The sequence below is a fragment of the Heliangelus exortis genome, chromosome 4 (assembly GCF_036169615.1).
Source record: "Heliangelus exortis chromosome 4, bHelExo1.hap1, whole genome shotgun sequence".
In the NCBI taxonomy this organism is placed as follows: Eukaryota; Metazoa; Chordata; class Aves; order Apodiformes; family Trochilidae; genus Heliangelus; species Heliangelus exortis.
The window spans coordinates 28,529,279-28,555,344 of record NC_092425.1 but is presented as its reverse complement, the minus strand read 5'-3'; the positions used below and the strand labels follow the sequence as shown (position 1 = coordinate 28,555,344).

The 26,066-nt window shown below is 38.1% G+C and overlaps 1 protein-coding gene across 1 annotated transcript in view; it reads right to left on the bottom strand.

The window, feature by feature from the left end:
* Nucleotides 1–25,760, bottom strand: part of GABRG1 (gamma-aminobutyric acid type A receptor subunit gamma1) — a 56,448-nt gene extending 30,688 nt beyond the window's left edge. The window contains exons 1-3 of the mRNA XM_071743629.1: nt 25,601–25,760; nt 9,317–9,465; nt 689–756 (exon numbers count right to left, since the gene is read on the bottom strand). Coding sequence (XP_071599730.1) covers nt 689–756; nt 9,317–9,465; nt 25,601–25,692 — 309 coding nt within the window. The 5' untranslated portion in view covers nt 25,693–25,760. The remainder of the gene's footprint in view (nt 1–688; nt 757–9,316; nt 9,466–25,600) is intronic.
* Between the last annotated feature and the right edge of the window lie 306 nt (nt 25,761–26,066).

Genomic DNA, 26,066 nt, shown 5'->3' with positions numbered 1-26,066 from the left:
TAAAGCCTTCAACACCACCATTTCATTTCATGCACATCATGACCAAAAATTTACGTCCTTTAACAAAAGATCACAGACCCAACCTCCTCATAATTGCTTGTAATTCAGTGTTGACCAAACAGATATGTCACATCTCAACAGGTCTACTGGAAACTAGATGAGATACTTGGCTAAACTTCTGAAGAAACCAGCTATACGTACAGACACACACACACAGAAGAGGACCCATAAGACATGGAAAAAAGAGGACAAAAGAGTTCTTATTAATTTTTTTCTTTCTATGAATTTGAAAAATAATAATAGATAACTGCACTGAATACAGTTTTATACACAAATGCTGGGTCAATTGTTATTTTGTTAATATATTAAGAGTAGCTCCAGGAAATTATACTGGGCAAGACATGAGCCAGGTGTAAACAATCATAGTGAAAATGTTCAAAACAAACTAAAATAAGTACATGACACAATGTCTTTTAAATAAAAATGATGCCACACAGAGAAGACATATTTTAACAATTACAACACTTGCCAACAGTCTGTGTGTCTCTGCAAGAATCTCAATAATACCCAACAGCATAAGAATACACAGTAAAGAAATAAAGAAATGTACTTGAATGAGATTAGAATTATTTCATAATATTAACTCATTGCATCATTCAGATGTTTTCTGTCACTAATCAGAACTTACCATATTGATTGGATCAACTGGGCCAATGCTGTTAACATAGACGTCTGTTTCTATTATCGTAGTTCTCACTAAACAAAACAGTAACCATAATAAACACATATTTAATTAATTGTACATTGTTAGTGTAATTTAAGTTATGTACTAAAACAAAAACAAACCTGATACAGTTTTATTAAATTCAGAATAATTACATCTCTGGTTTGTTAATTCTGTGAAGGATCATGGAAGTCTTGGCTTCCTTACTCCATACAAATTGTTAATCATCAAAATGAATTTTTTTTACTTCATAATGCAATCCCCACCTGAGCCTTATGAACAGAGAGAAGATAGATATGAAAGGTATGAAAAGTATAAAAAGAATTAAAAAGTATAAAGGAAGCAGAAAAAAACCCAACAACAACAACAAAAAACAGAACAAAACCAAATACTGTCTTTCAGCATAAAAATTCAATCATGAACAGAAAAAATTGTTTAGAAAAAATTGTTCATACAACAAACCACAAAGTCTAGGAGCAGATGTGTTTATCAACTCCAAGGAATCAATATGTAGTGCTTTCTGTTGATTGCTACTGAAAATGTATAACAAAAAAAACCCCAAAACTTTTCACAGCAGATTTCAATTCATGCAAAGATAATACACCGAAGGATTACTAATATCCTTCTATCACCTTGGTTAATACACCGATCTAAACACCAAACTGAAAGTTTCTCAAGTGAAAGTCATTGAAAAGTTAAACATTTCCAAATTTATTTTTCTTTAAAAAGAGAGGGAAACTGCTCTCACAGTTTTACAAATACATTCTCCTCCCAAACACGCTCTTACAGAATTACAGAAGGGCGCAAAGTGTGACTTCCCATGAAAGTCCCATCTGAAGTACAGGTGGCACCCAAGATACCTTTTCCCTGACAGTTTTACATAGGAGGAAATTCTCCCTTATTCCAAATCCAGTTACTGGTGTGACCCTGAGCCTGACAGCAAAACACACCAGTGAGGCTGAACAAAGGATTTTCTGTACCACTACGGAGCACAGTCACTGGATTGCCATCCTGTCTCCAGAATGCTTCACGGAAAGTTTAAAAAGGATCTGTAAAACAATTTATCTCCAGGGAGAAAAAAATCAAAATTACTTCCTGAGCTACTAAATGCTTTCAGTGTCTGCAGGATTCATAAAGGAAGGCAACACAAGAATTCATACCCTCAGACTGAAAATGTAGAGCAGGAAAAATATACAATGCATATATGTGTATATAGATATATATATAACATAGCAAATTTTACATGTGTAACATCTCTCAAATAGATACCCTCTGCCTTTAATTTTGCAACCCTATCTATCTATATAACAGCATCCTTACTGCTAGACTAGAACACAGGGAGATGGATCAAAGTGTATCTTGCCTCATTACTCAATAAATGCTGAATTCCCTATTTTTCTCCATGTCAGTAGGAAATGCTTAATTCTCCATAGTGTTAAAAAGTGTCATTTTGTTCTGAGATTCAGGTCTTTGATTCCAACTTTCAGCACTGTCTGGCCATGTATCAAACCTCTTCTTCAGCTGCAAATACCTACATACAGTGATCAAGGACACCTCTGAAAAGTTCCTTAAGTATGCTGAACAGTTCACACCACATACTACAAATACAACCTACAGAAAATTTGTTCAGCTTAAACTTTTAAAGTTGCTCATTGCTTCAATATCCATCTTAAATTGCAGACACCCCAACTGTAAATTTTTGAACAGTGTTAGCAGTGCTTCTTGAACATTTCCAGGTTTCTACTTGTGTTCCTTTTCAAAAAGGGACTTTTCTCAGAAAAATGCTCAGGGGATGCATAGCTAAAATATTATACTACACCAAATAGCTACGTTTTCCCCTAAATCCCTACTTTTCTATGCATAATCTTTCACCTTGAAATATGACCTGCAGGCTTGCTCCCCCACCTACTTTTTTTTTCCCTGTGTCAATTTTTCTATCTCCAATTTTACTGAAGGAGCTGATTTCTCTCCCTTTCCAACAGTCCTTTTGTCATCCGCCAACTTTACTACAAACATTCATTGCTGAAATGACTCAAAATATCATTTTTCTTGATGAAGACTTTCCAATGAGTCCCTACTATAGACAGCCCAATTACTGACATTTCCTTATTAGCAACTAGATTTTGAGACCTGTCAGTGAGCCAGTTTTTAATGGGAGTTGTGTCAGTTTTATGAAATTCCAGCTTGCAGCATACTTGATCTGCCACAAGGGCTCTCCTGTACGTGCCACAGAGTTCAATTTGCCTTTTCCATACTGCTCCAAGTAAGATTATTAGAGCTAATAGCAGCTAGTGAAGAGTCTGAAAATCTGCCTCTGTTGAAATTATTTTAATTGACCCAAATGATCCAGAGAAAGTGATCTAGTTCAAGAAAACTAGAAGAGCTTGGTTTTGCTACCTTAGTTCTTCTGTATGGTACAAAGGACTGCTGTGAAGAAGAAGAAAGAATTCATTCCTCTTTCGTTCCTGAATTAGAAGTGATATGAGGCCATGAAAGTTAGGAATACTGGAGGAAAAGATATCTTTGATACTAGAAGATACTAATTTGACATCCACAAAATTATTACTGTTCATTTACTCTCTGCAAAGAGCTAACATTGAAAGACAGTCTGAGAAGATTCTTTCAACTATGAATGCTTATTTTACTTCTAAAATTTGGTATCTGCCTTGAAAATACAAGTAGGAAGAAGACCATTTAACACATCCTGATGGAAGTGTAAAATAGCACTTTAAATCTGCAGAAGCTTCTCAGGAAGGAGAGAAAGGGCTTGCCCACTCTAAATATTTACTATAAAAGACCATATGAGCCAAGCTAGAGTAAAGTAAGAAGGTGAGAGGGCAACAGATTGTATGCACAACAGGAGAGAAATAAGAGCACCACGGGGGTCATCAGCTCCTACTCACACTTTCTGATTTCCTGCTTTGACACCTTTCCTTCACTAGACTAAACTTTTCTTCTGCTTTAAAAGGCTTGACTGGTATTGAGCATCATCTAAAACAAGAACATAGCTAAGGATGGGCTTGTCCCAAGAAATAAATATAACAAATAAGTCACTCTTGTGCCTGGAATTCAAGAGTGAACATTAACTTCCCAACAAGAAACAAAACCTGGAAAGAAGTATCTCTCACCCAGCACAGGCTACTACCCTTCTTCCAGTAAGGGATGATGCTGCACAACCCCCAGGCTGTGGTGGGTTGACCCTGGCTGGATTTCAGGTGCCCACCAAAGCTGCCCTATCACTTCCTTTCTCAGCTGGACAGGGAAGAGAAAATATAATAAAAGGCTTATGGATCAAGGTAAGGACAATGAGATTACTCAGCAATTACTGTCCAAGGCAGAACAGATTTGATGTGATGAAATTAGTTCAATTTATTACAACTCAAACCAGAGCAGAACAATGACAAATAAAATCAAATCTTAAAACACCTTTCCCCACCCCTCCCTTCTTTCCAAACTTAATTTTATCTGGATTTCTCTGTCTCTTGTCCCTGGTGGCACAGGGGGATGGGGAGTGGGGCTTGTGTGAAGTTCCTCACACATTTTGGCTCTGCAGCTCCACTTTCTTCAGGGGAAGGTCTCTTCACACTCATCCCATGCTCTAGCATGGGGTCCCTCCCACAGGGGACAGTCCTTTGTCAATTCCCCAGCACGAATCCTTCCCATGGGCTTCTGTTCTTCATGAACTGCTCCACCACGTGTCCTTTCAGGGTGCAGTCCTTCAGGAACAGACTCTCCCGGTGTGGGTACCCCACGGGGCCACAAGTCCTATCAGAAAACCTATTCCACTATTGGCTCCTCTGTCCATAGGCCCAGAGGTCCTACCAGAACCTCTACCAGTGTAAGCTTTCCACAGGCTCACAGCCTCCTTTGGGCACCCACCTGCTCCAGCATGGGGTCCTCCAGGGGCTGCAGGTGGGTATCTGCTCCGCCATTAACCCCACGGGCTGCAGGGGAATCTCTGCTCCATCATCTCAAGCATCTCCTCCCCCTCCTTCTTCACTGACCTGGCCATCTAAGGAGTTGTTCCTCTCACATATTCTCACTCCTTTCTCTGTCTGCTACATCACCATGTTGGGTTTTTTTCCTCCTTTCTTAAAGCCATTACCACAGAGGTGCTACCACTGTCACTGATGGGCTTGCCCTTGGCCAGCAGTGGCCCCATCCTGGCATTGGCTCCATTGGACACGCAGGAAGCTTTTTTCTCACAGAAACCACCTCTGCAGCTCCTCCATCCCACCAAAACCTCACCACACAAACACAATACACAGACTGATTCTGGACCCCTGCTTGAGTTGAAAACCTGTACTTTAAAAAATGTTTACTCTTAATTAGAAAAACCATAGTGATAAAAATCTACATCAGTCACTGACAGATTATTTTAGTAATTCCTCTTGCTACCAAAAGTGCCTCTTTCTTTCTTTCTTAACCTGCATTTATCCATGCCTGGTTTTCAGCTTTTGATACACAAAATACCTCTGCATACTGCACAAAAGGGCTCTCCTCATCAGTTATTATCAGTTCATAAACCCTAGTCTCCTGACAAAAAATATTATAATTATTTAAAAAATGCAGAACATTGCATTTTTTATTGCTTAATATCATTTATTTTCATTACTCCAGTCCTCAACATTATCCAGTAGCATGTTACTCCATCTAAATTCACTAACCAGTACCACAATTCCCCATTTTGGAATGAAGGTCTAAGATATGTTACCCTTTTTTTTTTTTTTTTTTTTTTTTCCATTTGTACTTACGATGCTATTTAATTTAAACTAAGACCACTTTTGATAATTTCATCCAGGCTAATTTTCCTTGAGCATGCTTTCTATAAATCCTCATTAACTGCCAAAAGAAGCATCTCTTCTTGGTGATAAAGCAGTTATTCAGCAAATAAATTAGGTGACTACCACATTCAGAAATAATAGAGGGCTTCAATTTGTAAGACCTTTTAATGGAATAATGCAATCCTCACAACCAGTTATCTAAGAGTGCTACCTATATGGCTATCTAGATTGAAAACTCATCCCCAAGCATCTACAGCAGGCTTCCAGCTCCATCTCTGAAGACTTTTCAAGATGATTTTGATAAAATCAGAGCACTGTTCTCCACAGTTCTTTTACCTTTTTATTTAAAAGAAACCCATCTTTATCAAATACTCCTATCCCACCATTTTTAATATTTCTATAATTCTATGCACACATCCAGTACCTTGAGCATTCACTACATTTGTTCTTCTACATCCTGCTCTTCTATTTCAATTTCCTTCAATTTCAATGCATACCTCTCTACTTTTCCTTTATATTTTCCTGTTTATTTGGCCTTATTACTTTCCTACCTATACCATCCTTTCATCAATGCTACACTAAGAGCACCTGTTCAATATCCCCTTCATACCCTTGTGTTTTCAGAATTAGTGTTTCCATTAGTTTCTTCAAAGTCCTCTTTTAGTTCATGTATCTTTTATATCCCTGAGTACTTTATATCCCTGAGTACATGAGCTTTAGCACTAGTGCACAAAGATGCAATTACATACCCACACCCTGCACATAGGGTAATTGCAACTACCCAAATTTCTCTTGGTATCCAACTCTCTAGGTATCCAATCAACCATCCTCACCATTGTTAATAAAATCTATCAGTGATGACCTTCCTCAAAGTGTTGAATGAAAACACTCTATTAGAGTAGTAGATATGCGATGATTATTTCCTAGTTTTAATTAAGCTTTCAGACTGATCAACTGGGTTCCTCCTGTATAACACACAGAGACACACAGAGCTGGAAAAAATGTGATACTTATAACCTAACATTAATATATTTGTGTCCCTAGGCTGTGAGAGGTGGTACAGTGTGCAGCAAGAATCCTTTCCTTTAAAAAAGAAAGTTGGAAAAGTAATGGCTGGTTTGATGCAGGGCTGCAGCTGAAACAGTGGGGTTATAAAAACAGGGAGTCAGGAGGTAACATTGCAGGGAGAATATCACTGCTTTATTAACACATCAGCAGGCCAAGAGTGTACCTGTAATTAAAGGCATTTATACTAAAGATAAGAGATTTCATCTGGTATCTACCATTACTTCATACTGAGTAACAGGTACTTTAATACTAGTTCCTTTATGCTCCAAACATCTCGAAGTATATTTATATAAATTGAGTTTAAGACTAGTACGATTAAGAAACATAGCAAATGGCAACAGTTAAGAAACCACAGCTCCTTGATATTTGAATGAGACAAACAGAAAATGACAAAGTGTGGTTTTCTCCTACCAATTTTCAGTAGTGCCTCTGATATTTCAGTTTTCATTTGGCTCTCTTATATTACCTTCCTTAACTAACTGCATGTTAAACAATGAAACCCCTTATCTCCCTCCAAGATGCTGAAATTCTGTGTCAGCATCAGGAAGAAAGCAAAATTATGCTCTGGTATTTAAACCCAAAGAGCCCAGATTCAGAACAAAAAATGTTGCCATTGTTACTGAGCTTTGTAATTCAATAGTAAAAATGTTCTGTGGGATATTATTGCTTGGAAAGATAATTAGAATTCCAGTTCAATAACCTTGTTGTACAAGTACTGACATACTCTGAAGATGTGGAATCTGACACCAGATTTTATCCCCATAACTGAAGCAGACTAAGATGAACACTATAGCCTAATTTTTTTTTCCTAGCTGTTAAGTATCTGCTTCAGTTCCCAAGCAGCTGGAAAGAATTTGATGCCTTCCTCCAAAGTTGGAAATTTCATCTTATGTTGTCCAACCTTGTCCAACCTATGTCTACCTTGTGGCAGAATTCTGCAACTTCCCCTCTATCCAGAAGAGACTTGCTCTCAACATTTGTTCCCCTGGCAATAAAATGAATATTCTCAAATATCTCCTCAGCATTCTGGACGATTACTCATGAACCTTATGTTTTAATATATTGGATGGAGAGAGGTCCCAGATAGCAAAGGTCAGATTGGTACATCAGTATTGCATCAAGAGAGTGAAGAAGAAAAATAAAGGGAGAAGTTATGTGAGAGAAGTGAGAAGCAAGTGTCTTCTTTTGGGAACTGATTTTTCAAATCCAAACACAGAGTTACAACAAGGCAGGGTTCTTGCCCTATCAAGACAGTACAGAACCATAAAAGTGCAAGTAAGGATTACACCAAAATTCTCCAGTGCTCCTTTACTCATTTGGCATGACAGAATAAGCTCCTCTTCCTCTATTTTATCTCCATGTATTTCTATGTTTTATGGGAAGAGAAAAGAAAGAGAATTATCTTTTCTTTCCTCCCCACCTACAAGCTAATTAGAAGGAATCCTAGTGGAGACAGTTTATTCCCTCGTAATCCCTTTGCTGTCTGTCACATCAAGCAGTCAGAAGGAAAAAAAATAATATAAAAATATGTAGTACTATACATCTATCCAATGTTGGGATTTTAAGGAAAAATATGCTGGAAGATCTTTCTTGTCTAAATGTTTGCCATAATTCATTTAAATGAATGTGTAAGCAGACTTACAACAAACTTCATGAGATTCATATGTGATTACTTTATGACAGTGAGAGAAAAATTGCCAGTCATCTTCAGGGTAACAGGCAACAACAAAACAAAACTAAGAAATCTGGGGAAGAAAACAAATTGTCAGAAGCTTTCAAAAGAAAATACTTCATCTGAGATTGCATCTCCCTGTTCTACATAAATGAAACAAGTCTAGATTGTTGTATTATTTGTTGTATAAGCAGCTTACAGGCTTACATGGCATTCCTTTGATAGGGAATGCCAAGTATTTAACAAATATTTGTCCTCCACATCTCCCCTCACAGTTCAGGAAACAAACTCAGAGAATATATATTATTTTTCTTAATTTGACCCAGCATGCACATGACAGAAAAGAGCTGTCAAACTTTTGTGCATTCCTTGTTTTCAACACAAGATTATTCCAAATATTAATATATTAAATACATATATTAAATTATTAATATATTTAATAATTACACGACAATTGACATTTTGTCTATCAAAAGAAAAAACTTCCTTCCTACTAGCTGCATCTAGAGTTTCATCTATAATAATGCAATCTTCCTTCCTATATTCCTCTAGAAAAGATATATTTTTAGATTCTTGTGAAGTTTTTCAAAATCTGATGTAAGGAAAGAAGAGAAATGGATTGAGTTAAATTTGCTCAAAAGAGAACGCGTTTTCTACAGCAAGAGTAAAAATATCTAGGAATAGTTCTGCAATAAACTCCTATAGACTCAAGAACACATTTTTAAATAACCATGGCTGGTTTATATCTACTATTCTTTCCATCAGAAGATCTTAGTAAAACAAAGCAAATTATAATTGTCTGTGAATGTTGTATTATAGATTGATCACTGTCCCCAAAAACCAAATCCCAATAAGAAAATGAGATTGTAAGTAGAACATAAAAAATCTATTCTCACAGAGAACATTATTTTACCAGTTCCTGAAAACCACTGCATTTTACTGTTGTTACATTTAGCTTGCTATAGTAAGTTTTAAAAATTGCACTGAGAGGACTTTTCCCATCTTTGAGAACATGCACCCCATCTCTGGTTCACATCTTCTGTTTACTGTATTATTTTTTAGACTTACCCCCAATATCTGGCCGCAGCTTATTGTCATATCCTTGAAGTAAGGAGTCCAGAATGTGAGTTACATCCCCACCATGAATCTTTGGTGCAAGGACCCATGTTTTATTCACTGTCAGATCTTCATCATCCTCATCATCTGCTTTATCAGCTCTATGGTGAGTGAATAAGACAAAACAATGTTAGGGAAACCTAAAACAAAACAGTGACACTAAATAAACAAGAGGTGAAGAAGAAACTCATAAAATATTAAACACTATTTACAGTACTTTACAAAAATCCAAATGAATTCTGGTGCCAACAGAAAGAGGAAGACCCTTATTAAAAACACCAACTTTTTGGTTTCTGTCAGTAGATACCGTAAGCCAATACACAGATCAAGAGAGGCATTAACTCATCACCCACACAGAAAACTCAAGCCATGAATTACACCCATAGAAGCAGCAGTAGGCATCCTCTTACTGACAGCCTTTTCCTGTTTTAAAACGCAAAAGGTAATTCCCTATATTTTCCCTACATGTACTTAATTGTCAATTCAGAGTGCTAACAGTTCTAAGGGATGCTTAATTATGCTAATACCTCCAGGTGTCTAGAACATGAACAGAATCTAGTAGCCTCCATTCTAAATACTCACATATTTATTCAACCCATTCAAATTTTAAGAAAGCAAACAAATGTGACACCATATACCATGACTAAACATCCACAGAAGCTTCAGTCATGTGTCAATTACGTATCTGCATGTGTCCATGGTATAGTTAAAATGCTGTACCATTCCTTCCAGTCAAGTTCATTTGTTAGCTACTCATTTCATCAAGATGAAACAAACATACAGTGAAAACACACATTCAGTTACTGCCCCTCTTTTAATTAGATAAGGAGCAACATATAGTTAATCACCCAGTCATTAGATAAAAATCACAATAGATTGACTGCATCTCCAGATTCACTCAGATAACACTGGAAGGTCAAAGAACACCTGGAAGTCATTTTCTTTCCATTCAAACCAAATGAGTACAGACTTAAGTATTTGTTCAGTGCTAAAGCCTGCAATGTATATTACTCATGCAGCCAATTTCAGGGATTCAAGTCAAGCAAAGTGCATCAGACCGATAGCAGTACCTGACAGTCATCCAGGGTATCTTCACAAATGGGCACTGGCTAGCAGTTATTACAGAACATATGCAATCCATATAAATCAGTTCCAATGTTAAAGTAAGCACAGATATTCCAGTAAAAGAAAGGAATTGTATTACTGTCCTTGTATCAATTTGTACTGTCTGGCAAAACTAAAAATGTTACTAGTGTATTATTCGAAAGGGATTTAAGGCCTTCTAAATTACACAGACATCTGCTGCCCCCAAAACTAAGGGTGGAATTTTTCAGTTAATTTTCCACAGGAATTAAGACTACAAGTTGGTTCCACATGGAAGTAACACTGAGCCTTCAGGAGCAAACAACAGAAAAAAGTCAGGAAAGGACAGTGATGGAGTAGGCAAACCTGTTTTTTCCTGCACTCTTTGCAGGAATGCACCAAACCAGTCAGTATTCCTAAGACTTTGCAACACTTCTCAGGTAACACTAGCAAAGTCTCACCAAAATTTCAACTGTCACAGCTGTGGAAACTGCTCAGTGGTTTTGTCATGCCTGCTAATTTGAAAGTGCAATAGGGAGCTTGCTCAGTAGGTTCCCAGCTGATGAACAAAATGCACTACTTGGATATCAGGACTTTCATACTTAGCTTGCTGCAATCAAGTTACAAGAGTCTATTATAGCTGAGAGCAATATGCAATCTAAATACAAGGTTCACTGACAGCTTCCTCTGTAACAGTCTGAAAAGTGCTTTCATTCTTTTAAACTGAAATGCACCCTAAAATACTGAATCTTTAGCGCACTACATAGACATTATAGAAATGTCAGTTATTAAATATTTAACATTTCCCATTAGCAGGATCCCACTAATGGGAGCACTAAAAGAAGTAGGAAGCTAAGTTTTGTAAGTGTACACTATTTTTCCCTCAAAGCTACCTACTGCCATCTCTTTCATGTTATGTTACCACGTGTTGTCTGCTTGCACTTTATGTCATCCAATTACTACATAAATTAGCTTACAGTTGTTAAGAGCGCAGAGGCAATCCCAGCGTTTTCCCAGGGACATTAAGATGATGATTGGTAAAACTTCACTTACAAGCAGCTCCCTAAGAGACAAGACATGCTGACTACAAAACTGACCTCCTCATCTTCCTATTTTTATCCTCCATTCCACAAACCACAGAAAGTACAGTGAAACTACCAGAGCTCCGTACAGCCCCAGGGCACCTGACTCTCAGGATCAATGCAATTGTTTGCAGAGGATTGGAAGTGATGATGACACAATTTTGTCCTGCTTTAATGTTCTTTCCACATCTCTATTAAGAAAAGTACACACTTAGCCAAAATGAAAAGTACAAGAGGTCATTCTTGGGTCATTCCCACCTAAACCCAAGAGGAGTTACAACCATGATACCTCCACTTGAACTCAGTAGAATATCTTGGCAATTTGAAGAATTTTTAATTTTATTTATAGATTCACAGGACAACTCAAGTGGGAAGAGATGATGGGAGGCCTCTAGCCCAGCCTTCTGCACAAAGCAGGACCAGCTTTGAGATCACAACAGGTTGCTCAAGAACTGATCAGGTTGGGACTTGCAGACCTCCAAGAATGGAAACTTCCCAACCTCTCTGAGCAACCTTCTCTCTATTTCTATCTTTTCCACTATTTATTATATCTAAATAAACTATTCAGTATATCTAAATAACAAGAAAAAAAGATACTAATACAAATACATTTCAGATTTATCTTTTCTGTCTTGTTCGATTGGAAGACCTCTGGTCCTCTCCCAGTTTTGAAATTATCAACTACAAACAGGTATTCAGATGAGGATAATGATATCTTACAGAAAGCTATTAATAATGTCATTCCCAGGTTAGAGAGAAATACTCCATCCCAGCATTTGGCAGCTTTTCCAGCCACTACTAAGTATATTAGCTTAAGCCTGTGGCTCACTCATCCATTACCTAAGCCAGCAAAGGATTTAGCAAAAATCAGAAATTAGTACAACCAAATTGGGAGGAACCACTACTCTTACTCACTCTATTCCTATCTTACTGGCATTTTCAGAGATGACTGACAGTGATTAAGCCATGCCACTACCAGAATACCATCTTACTAAGTCTTTTTTTAATATGTGCCCCAAACCACTGACTGTGCAATGAAGACTACAATGTCTCTGCAGTGCTCATGGCATCCAGTTCTATACTTTTCATTACTAAGACACAGCCACTAATTTGCAGCCACAGGATTAAGACAAGAAAGAAATTGTGATGTCTGGAAAAAGGAAGTTACCAGAATATATGAAAAGCCTCCTGTATGGCCCTCCAATAAAGCAGAGCACACAAGACCTGCCAACTTGAATTCTTAATTCAGGTTTTTTTGGAGAGCTGCATAAAGGTCCCCTAAAGAGCACCCAGACACATGGAAGCAACAGGATTCTGTGTCCATGTTAGTTTCTAGGAATCTGAATTACTGATCTTTGTCATTCTAAATAGATTTGAATTACAAAGTCAGCAGGATCAGTTGAGATGGTGTAACCAGGATCCAGCTGAGGTTGCCTGACCAAGTTCTTTAAAAAAACATTCACTTTTGAAAACAAGATGGTTCAGAACTGCTGACCTTTTATCCAAATTTCTGCATCTCACATTGCAAAGTCTAGCTCTTTCTGTAGGATTTGGGATGAGGTTTGGAAGAGAAGACAGAAGAGAGCAAACTTGATTCCAAAGCAGAAAAAGAAAAACCAAAAACTATGTTCAATTCAGATATGCTGTTCAAATATTTAGCAACAGTTAACTTGGGCTAAGCACCTTCTTACTTCTTTGCAGTTAAAATAAATCCTACACATAATGCCTACTGTCAGCTAACTCTACCCTTGCTTTTACAGTAGAACTTTCCCTTCTCCCTCACTATTCCAGAAAGGAAAACAATTGAAGAGAAATTCATCTAAAGGTTATTACATATATACACAGAACATAATACTTAATCCTTTCTCCATTTACAAAGTTCACTTCACAGCATCATGCTATGTTACGTGTTACTCTGGGTGTTGATTTTAATGATTTTATAAATAAGAACAAGACCCTGCTTTTCAACACACTTGTGTTTAAAACAGTTCAACCAGCTTCATAATCTCAAAGTAAACTGCATGTATACAGCTAACAGTAATTAGGCAAAAAAGTGCCCTAATTATGCTCTCTGTTCTTCAATTAATTTGAGACATTACCATGACTAATAAATCCCTGAGCACCGCTAACTAATGACTAAATAAGTTTTTCAACATCAGGCAACAAGTTCATCTTCAGACATTAATGTCGTCGGTCTTTTTTCTCCTTTAAATATGAGAAAACACAATCAGATGAGCTTTATGTTGCAATTAATATCTGTCCAGTTATGTAAAGAACCGGGAAAAAGTGAGAGTGCTCTGACTGCTCTTTGCATCATGCCTATCAAAGTATTACACACAGAAGGACACATACAGCCTAGGTGGGAGTATCTAAACACAGCTAAAGATCAATTTAGTTGCTCATTCCCAGGTTCCTATTCTCACCCAGTACCCACTCCTCCAAGCAGGGTTGATTTATGGGGAACCCTTAGACTTCTGGAAACACTGTAGAGACTGGGCAGGGAACTGTGGTTGTCTCTATCAACAGGTCGTGCCTATGCACAAGCAACTCAATCAAAGCCTCGGTGGCTGTGAGGTTTAAAGAACCCTGCACAGTGGCTTTGTCTGGTGATAAAGTGAGCCTTTTGTATAAGGAACACTCTGGGGATCAATGAACAAATAAATAAATAAGAAGGCAAGTCAGGGTTTCAGATTACTTCCATGCTGAAAAGACCTGAAATGAACACACTATTTTCCTTTTTTGCCTTATATATATAAATGAAAAAAGAAAACTAGTGATGTTAGTTCATTGGGTCTAGTTCTTTTTTAAAGAAGCAAAAAGAAGATGCAGAAGGAGAAGCTGTTTTACTTATACATGGGTAGGACATAGTAACACTTACCTGAATCATGACACAGGCCTTGACAGCTGCTACTCACTGGATTTGTTTCCCAGAAAATTATATATATATGTTCTTTATTTAAGTATAATACAGTTAAACTTTTATTTTCCACTACTTAAAATAAACACAACTATTTCTCTCAACTTTCGAACAAAATAGCACTGTTTCCCAAATTGTAAACATGGCAGATTACTTTATTAGCAGCAATAAATCTTTAGAGGATTGTCAAAATACTGCATTTAACCAAAGAATGCTTCATAAGGAGTCAGTTGAGACAGTCAGGGTTTCCAGGGAAGATTTCCAATCAATCAGACATCTAACCAGACACCAACATAGCACTAAACACAGAAGGCTTGTATGTGGTAAAGAAATATTTCATGGCCCCATGAAAAAAGACCTCAAGCATCACTGGAAAACAAAACGTGGTGACTGATACTCACACATCCAGAGTCAGACATTTTTACAGAGACTGGTGATGATTCTAATTCTTGCTAAATAAGCAAGTATGTGGGCATGTGTCATGTGAATGACCAAGACATGGGCCTAGGTATAGACGAATTCTAGAATGAATCTAGAATTTTAAGCAATGTCTGAGGCAGCAGAAAATTCCTTACAGTGAGATCAAAATGCAACTTCAACATGACAGGAGTAATTACTTTTATGACAGCAATTTAAAATGCATATTTACACATTTCCTTGGATCTTCAAGATAAAACAAGGGCCACAGACAGACTTGTAGTATCCTTCAGAAGCTGAAAAGAGATTGGGACCCCTGCCCATACAAAAGATTACTTATTTTTCAGTAGTAGCAGTAGCAGCAGGACCATATAGTCATGACTGCTAGATTAGGACACAATTACATTTTCCTTCAGAAGATTTTTTTCAAAGATTATTTCCACTGCTAGCTGTCAGGAGTGCATGGTTTAACTATCTCTCAAGATTAATCTTCCAAACCTGATGGCTGACTTCAGACTCATCAGTTCTATTACATTTATGTAGAAGTGAACTCTATTTTGCATTTCATCATCAGCTTCTTCACTGACAAGCTTTATTCATAGCAGAAAATTACTTGGAAAATAAGCATAGCTACAAGCATAGAAATGCAACTACTGAAAACATGTTTCCAGAAGGCATTACTTGCTCTTAATCCTATGGGATTGAGCATGATGATGCTCTTACTCCTTCATCATCATCCATCCTAAACTGGTTTAGACACCACCTTGAAAAAAATCTCTTTCCCCCCCACTCTCCATTTTAGATGCTTTTATAGATCTATTTCTCCGTCTCTCTGCCTTGCCCAACTTTGGTAAATTTTTTGTATGTCAAAATTTATTTCTTTTTCCAACTGAAGTATATTTTACTTACTCCCTTTTTCTTTTTAACTCTCTTTTTACTTATTTCATCTTTTTTTCATCTACCATATAATGCAAGATTGATTCTTCTTCTGAAAACACATACCTTGCTGTGCTCTTTGCCTTCTCTAATCTCCTGTTTGTCTGGCTATTTATGATTTTTAAAATTTCCCACGCTGTCTCCTCATTCCCTTCTTTTTTTTGTTTTTTCTGAAGAGATGAATCTGGACCTCAAGTTCAATGTAAAATTATCAGGGAAACATGAGAGGGAACATTGTAATGTATAGTATTAAAGTAAAAGCTTTGTTCAAAAAAACAAGCAATAAAAGTAGGTACCTATGCTCTTCATTCCCTGTAATGAAAAGTGTTGTCTGCATATTTCAGTGTATAGACTATGAAACTTGTGATATCTTAAAACATACCAAAAGCATCAGGTGATCAAGCTCTTTAGTGTCATTACAGCTTTGAAGTACATCTCTGAAAGATATGAAACATTTTCTCCCACATAAAATATCATCAGTACAATTAATTTGAGTCTTAGCAAGGCCTTCACTTAAAAGCATTATCACATTTCTTATAAAACAATCTTCAACATCTCTGTGATGTTGAAATATAAAAAAAACCTAAGCCAAACAGAAATTACTGAACAATACAACCAGACTTAACTCTAGACACTTCACAAAGGCACAGCTTGACTGCAGGAACATTTATGGAAATGGGATTTTTAGATTAGATTAAGAAAACCAGGTAATATTATAGATGTGAAGAAAAATTTCGGTGTGAAATCTACACAAAATGCTCTCCTCTAAGTAAACTTTCAGATAATGCTACGTACTATTTGAAGTGATACTGGTCAGATCTGTTATTAAATCAAATGGCTTTTAAAGATCTCAAAAAAAAAAAAAAAAAAAAAGTATCATCTGGACTCAAAACAGATATTCAGTATTCATCAGTTTACTCATATAATACTGAGCTAATTTTTTTCCTTGAAAATTCATCCAAATATTGATATGCTCAGATGAGTGTAACTGATGCCTCTATTCCTATCAAGTGGCAGTTCAGAAATCAATTGAAAATTTTCCTCACATTTGTCTATACAGCTACAGGTAATTTGCTGTGCCAGTTCAGAGCTGCTGTATTCTCAAACATATTCAGCTTCATTAGTATAGTTATCTCACTTTGACCATCTTAGTAAAAACAGCTCTTTACCTCAATATTTGATGACAAAAATATTCTTCTGTATTCTTTTATAGACCTGATGGAGACAACTACCTGCTTCTGCCTCCCTCTCTCTTCTGCTACATAATAGAGAGCAAGAACTTAGTACAAAACAGCAAACCATACTAAAAAAAAAAAAAAAAAAAAAAAAAAAAAAAAAAAAAAAGAGACACCAAGCTTATTTCTGTAGTTTTCCACAAACAGCAATTTGTTTTCTTTATACCTAGTTAGGATTTCCCTTGTTGCAATTCATCACTAATGTTCCACCATGTTAACATGCACCACTGCTTAGAGCCTGCCTCTGGCTTCTCCATCAAGTGCTGGGGGCTGCTGCTTGGTCCCCCTAAAGCCACCTCTTCTCCAGGCTAAGCAGCCTTCTCTGGGGGCCTTCTCCTGCCTGACCAGCTTTGTAGCCCTCTGCTGTGCTCCCCCCAGTTTACACCCAAACCAGATGCAGTTACCTCAATGGGGTTTCACAAGAGCTGAGCAGAGGGAGATGCCCACTTCCTTCAGCCTCCTGGATGTATCCCTGACCACACATACCAGGAGGCTGCTGGCCCTCTTTGCTGCCAAGGTGCCACGCTGTCCACCACAAACTCCAGGTCGTTTTTGGCAGAGCTGCTCCCCAATCAGTAAGTCCCCACTCTTGCTCCCCTACTTGGGGGAGCTTCCCACCCAGGTGCAGAACTTAACACTCATCCATGCTGAATTTTATAACAACCCAGCCTCTCCAACTCCCTCATAACAGCAGTCCTGCCAGCAAACATATGAACTTGGTAAAAACAATGTTTCAGTATGTAGAAAAAAAAATTGTCTTCAGGAAAGGCTATGCTGTTATTTCTGATGCTATGAGCAGCTCTTTTCATGCTCCACACAAGTAAGGAAATAGGACACACTATCCTCTTTCCTCATATAATTCTACACTCTAATAACAAACTTGCATAGTATGTTGTGTGTGTTTTTTTGGCTTACAAAACCTGGGTAACTTATTGATCATAACATCCACATTCCCAGTGTAAGCATCCCTCTGTTCTGAGAAAATCATTACTGCAATACACCTTAAAGCAGATCTTCGCCCAGGAAAGTACTTAAAGCCACCCATTATCTTCAATGAGCAGGTCCTTCCTTTTTTTCTAGTAGGGGCCTTTATTCTGAATATATTTTCATCTTAGAGATCAAGAGCATTCTGGTGTTGTAAAATTTTTTATACAAATATATATTCATCTTCATCTCTAAAATGTCTTTTAATGAAGGACTTCCAGGCATTGCATGCAACAAGAAATAAAATTTATCAGGAAGATACAGTAGGCCTTAGGCTAATCTGTACTTCCCCAACTAAAACTGAAGTCTAAACCTACTAAAATTCTTAGGGAACTCTATTTCAGATGGCTTTGAATGAAACCATAAAATGTAAAAATTGCAATCTTGTATCTTCTCAGTTGTTTCACCTTGCTTTTAGGTTTTGGCCATACAATGCAATCAAAAAACTAGAATGTAAACAGTAATATTCCACTATTTATCCAGACCAAACAGCAGGGAGTAAATGAAGATTCAGAGAACAGAAGATAAAATGGTAACAGTAGCAAATTGTAGAGACTGAGTTAATATAATTGAAAAAGGATAAATGATATTAAGTAAAGGATAAAATATCCCCAGACTGCAAAGGAAGGACATGATGATGAAAAGACATCAACTCTCTTGGTATCTGAAACATACTCTGACCACAGCAGGATGACATCTCCTGGGAGTTTCAGACTAGGACCATCACACAAAGACAGACACATAAATCCATGTGCCACATGTCAGCACCTCGTTCAAGACTGCAGATCTCTATCTACACTTGACTGATGAAAGGTTTATTGTCATCAAGTTCAGAATGAACTGATATATTGTTGTTGGGTTAAGTGCTTTGATCCAAGAAACACTTTCCATGGGGGAACCAGACTTAAAAACAAACCCAACATAAATGAATGGTAAAACCCATAAAAAGTAATTATACTAATTAAATGCCACCGTCCCTATAACATTCAATGAATTGAAAAGTCAGCTTTGTTAGATTTTTACTTGAAAATATCATGAGCATCTCAAGAAATATAACAAATGAACTCTCCTTTAAAAGACATTTTTAGTCACTTAAGCTGCTGGTATTTCAACCTATTCATGTGAACGTTTGTTCTAATACAAATCACTGCAGATTTCCTGCAAAATCTTATTGTAACTAGGAATCTATTACAGCCCTTCACAAAAACAAGGTTATTTGAAATACTTCCAAGTTCTGGTACCCATGTGAGCAGGCATCAGTCTCGTCCCACAGGAGGCAAAAAAATGTGTACAGACTGAAGCAGCAACAGAACCAGAGATTTGCACTGAACTGTGCATCACAATTATGCCGTAAAGGTGAACCTGGCTTCAAATCACAGACAAAGCCATACAACCACAATAACCAGGCAATGACAACATGTTCCCAACAGAAATACAGTGAATGGGTTCTACTGAAATTTTAGTGTAACTCTCATTAGACAATCTTGGACTAATCCACACATCAATGAAACTAATGAATAATTGTAGAAAAAGGTGAACATGCTCCTCCACACGGGCTCATACAGGATAAAGGCTTTATTACAGTGTACCTAAATCCTGTAATAAAAATTTTGCTGTCTCTCTGCCAGCAAAATTATCACTTCTTTACTGTAATTTATTGCGTATTAAATATAACACATACCTTATATAAAAGGACTATCCACCTCTTGACAGACAGGCCAGTTGTCCCCTGCTGGATGCAATCTGCAGGTCATCAATCGGATGGACTTATCAACAAAGCAAGAACCCAAGGAACGTGTCCATAGTTCAGCTGCAAAGGGTCTGATATGACCCAATACATATTCGACAGCAGTATGCTGATGAGATCAAGTACCTTTTTGCCCCAGGAAAAACACTGAGGGCACTTATTTTTAAGAGAAAAATCTACATAATTTATTCTGCCATGTAAATATGGCATCGGACAACAAAGAAAAAAGAACTGTTATGATTTACAGTGACAGCCACCTAAATTAATACTTAATACTACCAATTTTTCCTATATATAAGAACCATTCAGATAAACAGTATCCTGAAAGATAATTGGACCACAACTTTACATTAATAATAACAAGAAATAATAATAACAAGAAATAATAATAATAATATTAATAATTCCTTCATAAGAAGGAAAGCATGTTAAATGAAATGACTAACAATCTATTTAAGACCTCAAATAATTGAATCCAAAGGGAATGTGTCTCATGTTGCCTCAGATTTTTCCTATTCACTGTTTGTCTGTAGGAAGGCAAATAACTGCATATAAACTTAGAAACGGAGAAACTGTGCTATTCACACCTTTCCAGAGGAATGTGGTGACATGGAAAAGGATTTGAGGATCAAAGTATAAAGCAAAAAAAGAACATGAGGCACACCAGAGCAGTTCTTGATGTAATCCTGCGACAGAGTATCTCAGTGGCATGAAGCAGGAGTATTGAGGTAATACTATGAATCTGCTATAAATGAGCCTAATATTTTTATAATGCACTCATTTTCATGTCTGTTCTTCAAAGAGAAAAAGGTGAAATGGGTTTAAAAAAATGGTTGACCAATTCAATATTTTCTGAAGAAATTTAGGTAGATCAGTTTATTTACCCTAGAAAAAAAATGTAAGCTGCTATCAAGTTGCCTGTCAAACTACATATACCAAGGAAATACTTCTAACAGTAGTTAGTATGACTGTAGCATGGGTCCATCTAATTCCATGGAAATTTTCAGCCTGCACAGAGTATCTCTGGTTGTGACAAATTTGTGAAACTTACATTTGGAAGAGATCCTTCATCCCACAACAGCTGTTAGGCACATAACTGCACTGCAGCTTCTCATCGCTGACAGGCAAGGAGGTTTCTCCACACAAATAACCTACAACATATCATGTAAGACTAGGCTGGGACGAGAAAGAGAGAGGGATGTTTTCTGACAAAAATGCTAATCCCTTAAAGAATTTTCAGAATTTGTTTGAGATGTTTTGAGTTCTCTTCAAATCAGGGACACACTGGGCAAGTAAGAGCTGTGGTGAGTGGCTTCCCTGAGGAGGAGCCAGCTGCAGACCATGCTCCAGTCCTGAGCAGCAGGAGCAGCACCAGCCATGGGTCTGCACCTTGAGTTGCCCTAAAAAACCAGAGGAACAAAGACCTGGATTACCTCACAAAGCTGGATGTAGGACCCAGTGAGCCAGACAAAGCCAGTGGGACCGTGAAAAGAATTTGTCTTTTTCAGCATGCAGAAGAAGGCAGAAGATCCACTGAGTGGAAGCCAGAGAAACCTCAGACTAGAAATACTGTAAAATACTTTGTCAGATTCCTCTTCACCAAACCTTTGAAGCAATAAACCTGATGCAGAATCTACAGTAAAATCTCCAGTTGTGTTTATTCTGATACCAGACTGGATTGTCACAACAAGATCCACCAAGGAAAACATATTGTTAAAACATTTTATTTCCATTTTTGTTACATCACACTGATTTTCCTCTTCTTTGAAGCAAGTTCTGTTCTGGTCAACTCCTTTCTAGTTGCTCCAGTCACCTCTATTGGTTCAGTGTCCTTGCATGATTTTCCATACTAAGTGTAGGGAAGTCAAATCAAGTTTTTTCATAGGCCAGTAGGCCACTGAGCTCACCACACTATTTTCAGCCTTGTTAAAAAAGTTTGCATGCGTAAATCTGCAAAATCAGGGTTTCTGTGTCATCTCCAGGTTAATTCAATTGCATATGAACTTCTCCTTACAAATTATTCAGAGAAACTGATCGGAAATAAAAGTTACTGTCACTGTGATCAACCACCCTCTGGAAGGTTCCTGTCAGTGTATTACATACTGTCAGTTATAATTATACCTTCTCTCTTGCTCTTTAACAAATAACTTCTGATATCATTATTTTACCTAAATACACACTCGGTTTAGTAGGCACTGTAAGAAAGGGCTGTGCAGGTAATTAAAAAAGCCCTAGTACTCTTCCCTCAGAAATGTTAATACAAAAATGGCTCTTTGCTCATCTTGGGAGATGCTCACATTTGTTATTCTGTGAGTTCAATACACATGACTTTTAAAGCATATATATGATAGCCCAACCCAAGGCAACTGGCTTTCAAACAGCTCCTTTAAGTAGTTCTACCAACTGGCCACAGAAACTAGGTGTTCTGTTCAACCCACAGTATTACAATTCCTGTACAATTCCATGGTTTTCAAAGGAAAACCATGAATCCCCCAAGCCCCTTGTAATTTACTCAGTGGCAGACTTCTGTATCCAGAAAAAAGTTGACCGAAGTTGACCAAAGGCAGTGAGCACTCACCTGCTACCTTTTCTGTCCAGGTAAGAAAGTCTTGAACTCATAGAAAGGGTGCTCTTAGTTCACATCAGGTATATTTAACAAACAGAAAATTAACAGTAATCAAAAATGTAGTTCAGTGTTTTACAAGAGGCTTTTTTAATATGTTGTCACAGTTTGGGGATTTTCTTTAAATACAGTGTAGGAAAATTATGTGCAAAGAATATTTCTCATTATTTATATCTTGTTAAACTTTATATCAACAAAAGAAAACATTAATAAACTTTCAATAAAATAAGCAATATTTTAAAGCACTGGAGATGCTAAATAACAAGTTCTTCACTGTCACATCACAAACAAAGCACATAAGAGTGAAGATAACAATGAATAAACATCACAGATGTTCAAATGAAAGAGTAAATCACTATTATCAAGCATTAAAAAAACCCATGTTGTTATGACAGGCTTAACACTGATCTAGGAATTTATATTAGAAGAAAACATAGGCCTTATTATATAAGTATTTCCCTTAGAGATACTTTGAAATTGAAAAGAAAACATTAGCTGACATTTGCACCTGCTCCATTGCAATGGAGCATTTAAGATAGCTTTTTAGAACAGCAGGTTACACAACTAAAGGGAAGATATATGCAAAATTAAATTAGGTTTACAATATATTTTAGGGATGCTGGCAAGCATATAACATTTAAAGCAATATAAATTAAAAGAAATGTTACAGCTATGCTGCATCTGTATGATTAGAACTAAGGAAATAATATAAATTACACGTCAGCTCTTATGCTCTCCTCTGAATTATTGTATTTTTTATTTTAACAAGAATAATATGTTTACCAAACATTCAGGACTACATTTTGGTAGCTACTCTTTTCCTATGCACATCTTACAGAAAGGCTCCCAGTCCAGTTTCTGCTACAGAAGAGATGTTAACTATTGACACAAATAGTCCTTCAAAATACTGACTGGGAAGTTATATCAAGCACATTGCCCGCTACAGCTTTTGGGGCAGTACAATAAAATTATAAAGTCTTGGTTGTATTTTGCTTGCTTAGGCTTGAGTTTCACCTGAAGTAACTTCATTCATGCTCAGCAGAGTACTTTGAGTATAATGCATCCTATAAGTGATGCATTTTACAACCTTTTAAAAGCATGTGTCAAAAAGGTGGGTAGGCTCCTGCAAGATGGTTCAGTGAAACCAGCCAGAACTGGTACAGCCTGGCCTGCTCTTAAGAGAAGCATTACTTTTGTGTATTAGCTTGAACTTAAAGGAAAATTTTTGTCTGACACTACAGAAAGACATCCAAAGTAGCAGAAAAATAGTATTTCCATCCTACTTTGTCTGTTAAAGGGTGCTAGAGCTCCTGACCTCTCTGCCAAGAGTTGTAATGAACTCCTTAACAGGGAATCAGGATCTGGAAAACATGTCCATTTGTGGTCATTAAAAAAACAAACAAAACCCAAACAAATAAACAAACAAACAAAAAAAGACAAATGTCTCAATAATCACTATTTTTCCCATGTGGTCTCTGAATAAAAGGCAAGCCTGAAAGTAGTTGATTCAGAGACCTGGATACCAAAGCCTCCATTTTATCTCAGATTTTCTGGAGCACAAGATAAAATTATGCCTCTAAGTTATCCTTTTTTCCCAGTGAAACTTCTTACCAACTTACCTATAAATGCTGCTATTAGTGAGATGTATATATACCTAACCTACACCTAGTCCTGTAACCACAACCACACTTTTACAAACAAAAACAAAAACTGTAACTTTTTTTTCAGCTAGCTATCCTCCTCTTTGTAGCTAAGTCTTTGAACTGATAAATTAGAACACATTCTTGCCTCTCAAACCACTTGATAATTTCCTTCATACTTAAGGTACAATATGTTCATTAAGAAACATTCTGAAGATGCACAGCTGCACTGGTATAATTTCCATCAATGCTTTTGAAAAAAATCTTTCCATAATACACCAAGGCATTAAAAGGCATTAAAAGACACAGATTAAGAAAAGTATAGTCAGTGGTGTTTCTAACTTCTAGGATAACAGCAGTCATCTGAAGATGAGAGATGAGCTGAGATAAACACAACTTCACACAGACTGATAAGCCACTATTCAGTATGGGGAAAGAGTCTACAGCCAAACAGATTTAAAATAAATTTTTAATAGTTGTTTTTTCTTCTTTTTTTTTTTTTTTTTTTTTTTTTTTTTTACGGGCTTTATGCCATACATTTGCTATATCCTCTTAGAATAACTTGGTTCATCATTAAAAAGGAAGACACACTGGGCAACATTCAAATACCCTCCCAGGACTGTTTTCTGATTTTTAGGAGACTATAACCTGTGGAATGATTCACATTAGCTCCGAATTATTACTGGTGCTGAACAATCAGATTGCTTTTTGTTAAACTGTTATGGGTACTAATTACACATTCACACAGCATTACCAAACTGCTGATTCTTCAGAACCCTTCAGATCAATTTTGCAACTCTCCCTCAAAAAGCACCTTTCCAACTTCGGGGGCTTAAGCAGCTGCCCGGCATCATCCCACGCGTGGGCCCGGCTTCTCTCGCTGGGGCTGCAGAGGTAGCAGCTGTGCAGGATGCCCGCTGCGGGGCCAGCACACTCACAAACACTACAACCTGTGCCCCACATCACCGCGCCCGCTGCCCCGGGCTCTGCCAGGGGGGTCACCAGCGCCCACCCACCCGTTTGCCAGCCCAACGCCCGCCTCCCCTCCCAGCGAAGCCGGCGAAGACCGGGGCCGGACCGGGGGCGGCGGGGCCCACCCTCCACCGGGCCGCAGCCCGCACCGCACCGCCCCGCCCCGGGCCGCTGGGCCGGCCGGACACCCGCCTGCCCCGGCCCAATTGGGAGAGTGGGGCGAGACTCGCTTCTTCCAGCACGGAGCTGAGTCCCGACTCACCAACTCGCTCAGCAAACAAGTGGAATGCGGCAGAAGTTTTACTTTGCCCGTGCCGGCTTCCCCTCAGCCGTCCAGGGGACCCGCCGCCGGACCACCGGGACCTTTTTTTTTTTTTTTTTTTCTCTTTTAAGTTTCGCGCCGCGTAGTATACTTTCCCCCATTTCCATTTTCTCATTTCAATTTTCAGCCCCTTCCATTTCCCCAAGCCCGGGCTGCTCCCGCCGAACCTAGCCCGGGGCGCGATGCGCAGCTAGCCGAGAGCCGGCGGGAGGGTGCAGGCGGCCAGTGCCGGTGCTGGTGCCGGTGCTGGTGCCGGTGCCGGTGCCGGCCGTACTCACCCGCTCCCCAGTCGCACGGTGAGCAGCAGCAGCAGCAGCCGAGCCCCGCGACGGCGGCTCCAGCGGGGCGCGGGGCCCCCCCACGCATCCATGGGCGTGTAGGTGCTTTCCGTTCCCCGAGTTCTCTGCGGAGAGGATGGGGAATTAGCGACCCTGCCAGTCCCACCGTACCTCCCCCCCTCTCCCCGGTACACGGCAGGCAGAGGGAGGGGAAGGGAAAAGGAAAAAAGAAAGAAAGAAAAAAAAAAAAGAGAAAGAAAGAAGGGAAAAAAATGGGAAGGAAAAAAACCCACAAAAAACGCACAGAAAAAACAAAAAAAACCCACAAAACCGAAAAAAAACACCCAAACAGGTAGGAACCCCCTCTACAAGGATCGAGCAACTCGCCCAATAGGCTCATCAGGTTGCTCCATAAATTATCCTAAAAACTGCTGGACGAATCAGTCCCTAGCGGAGGAGGAGCCTC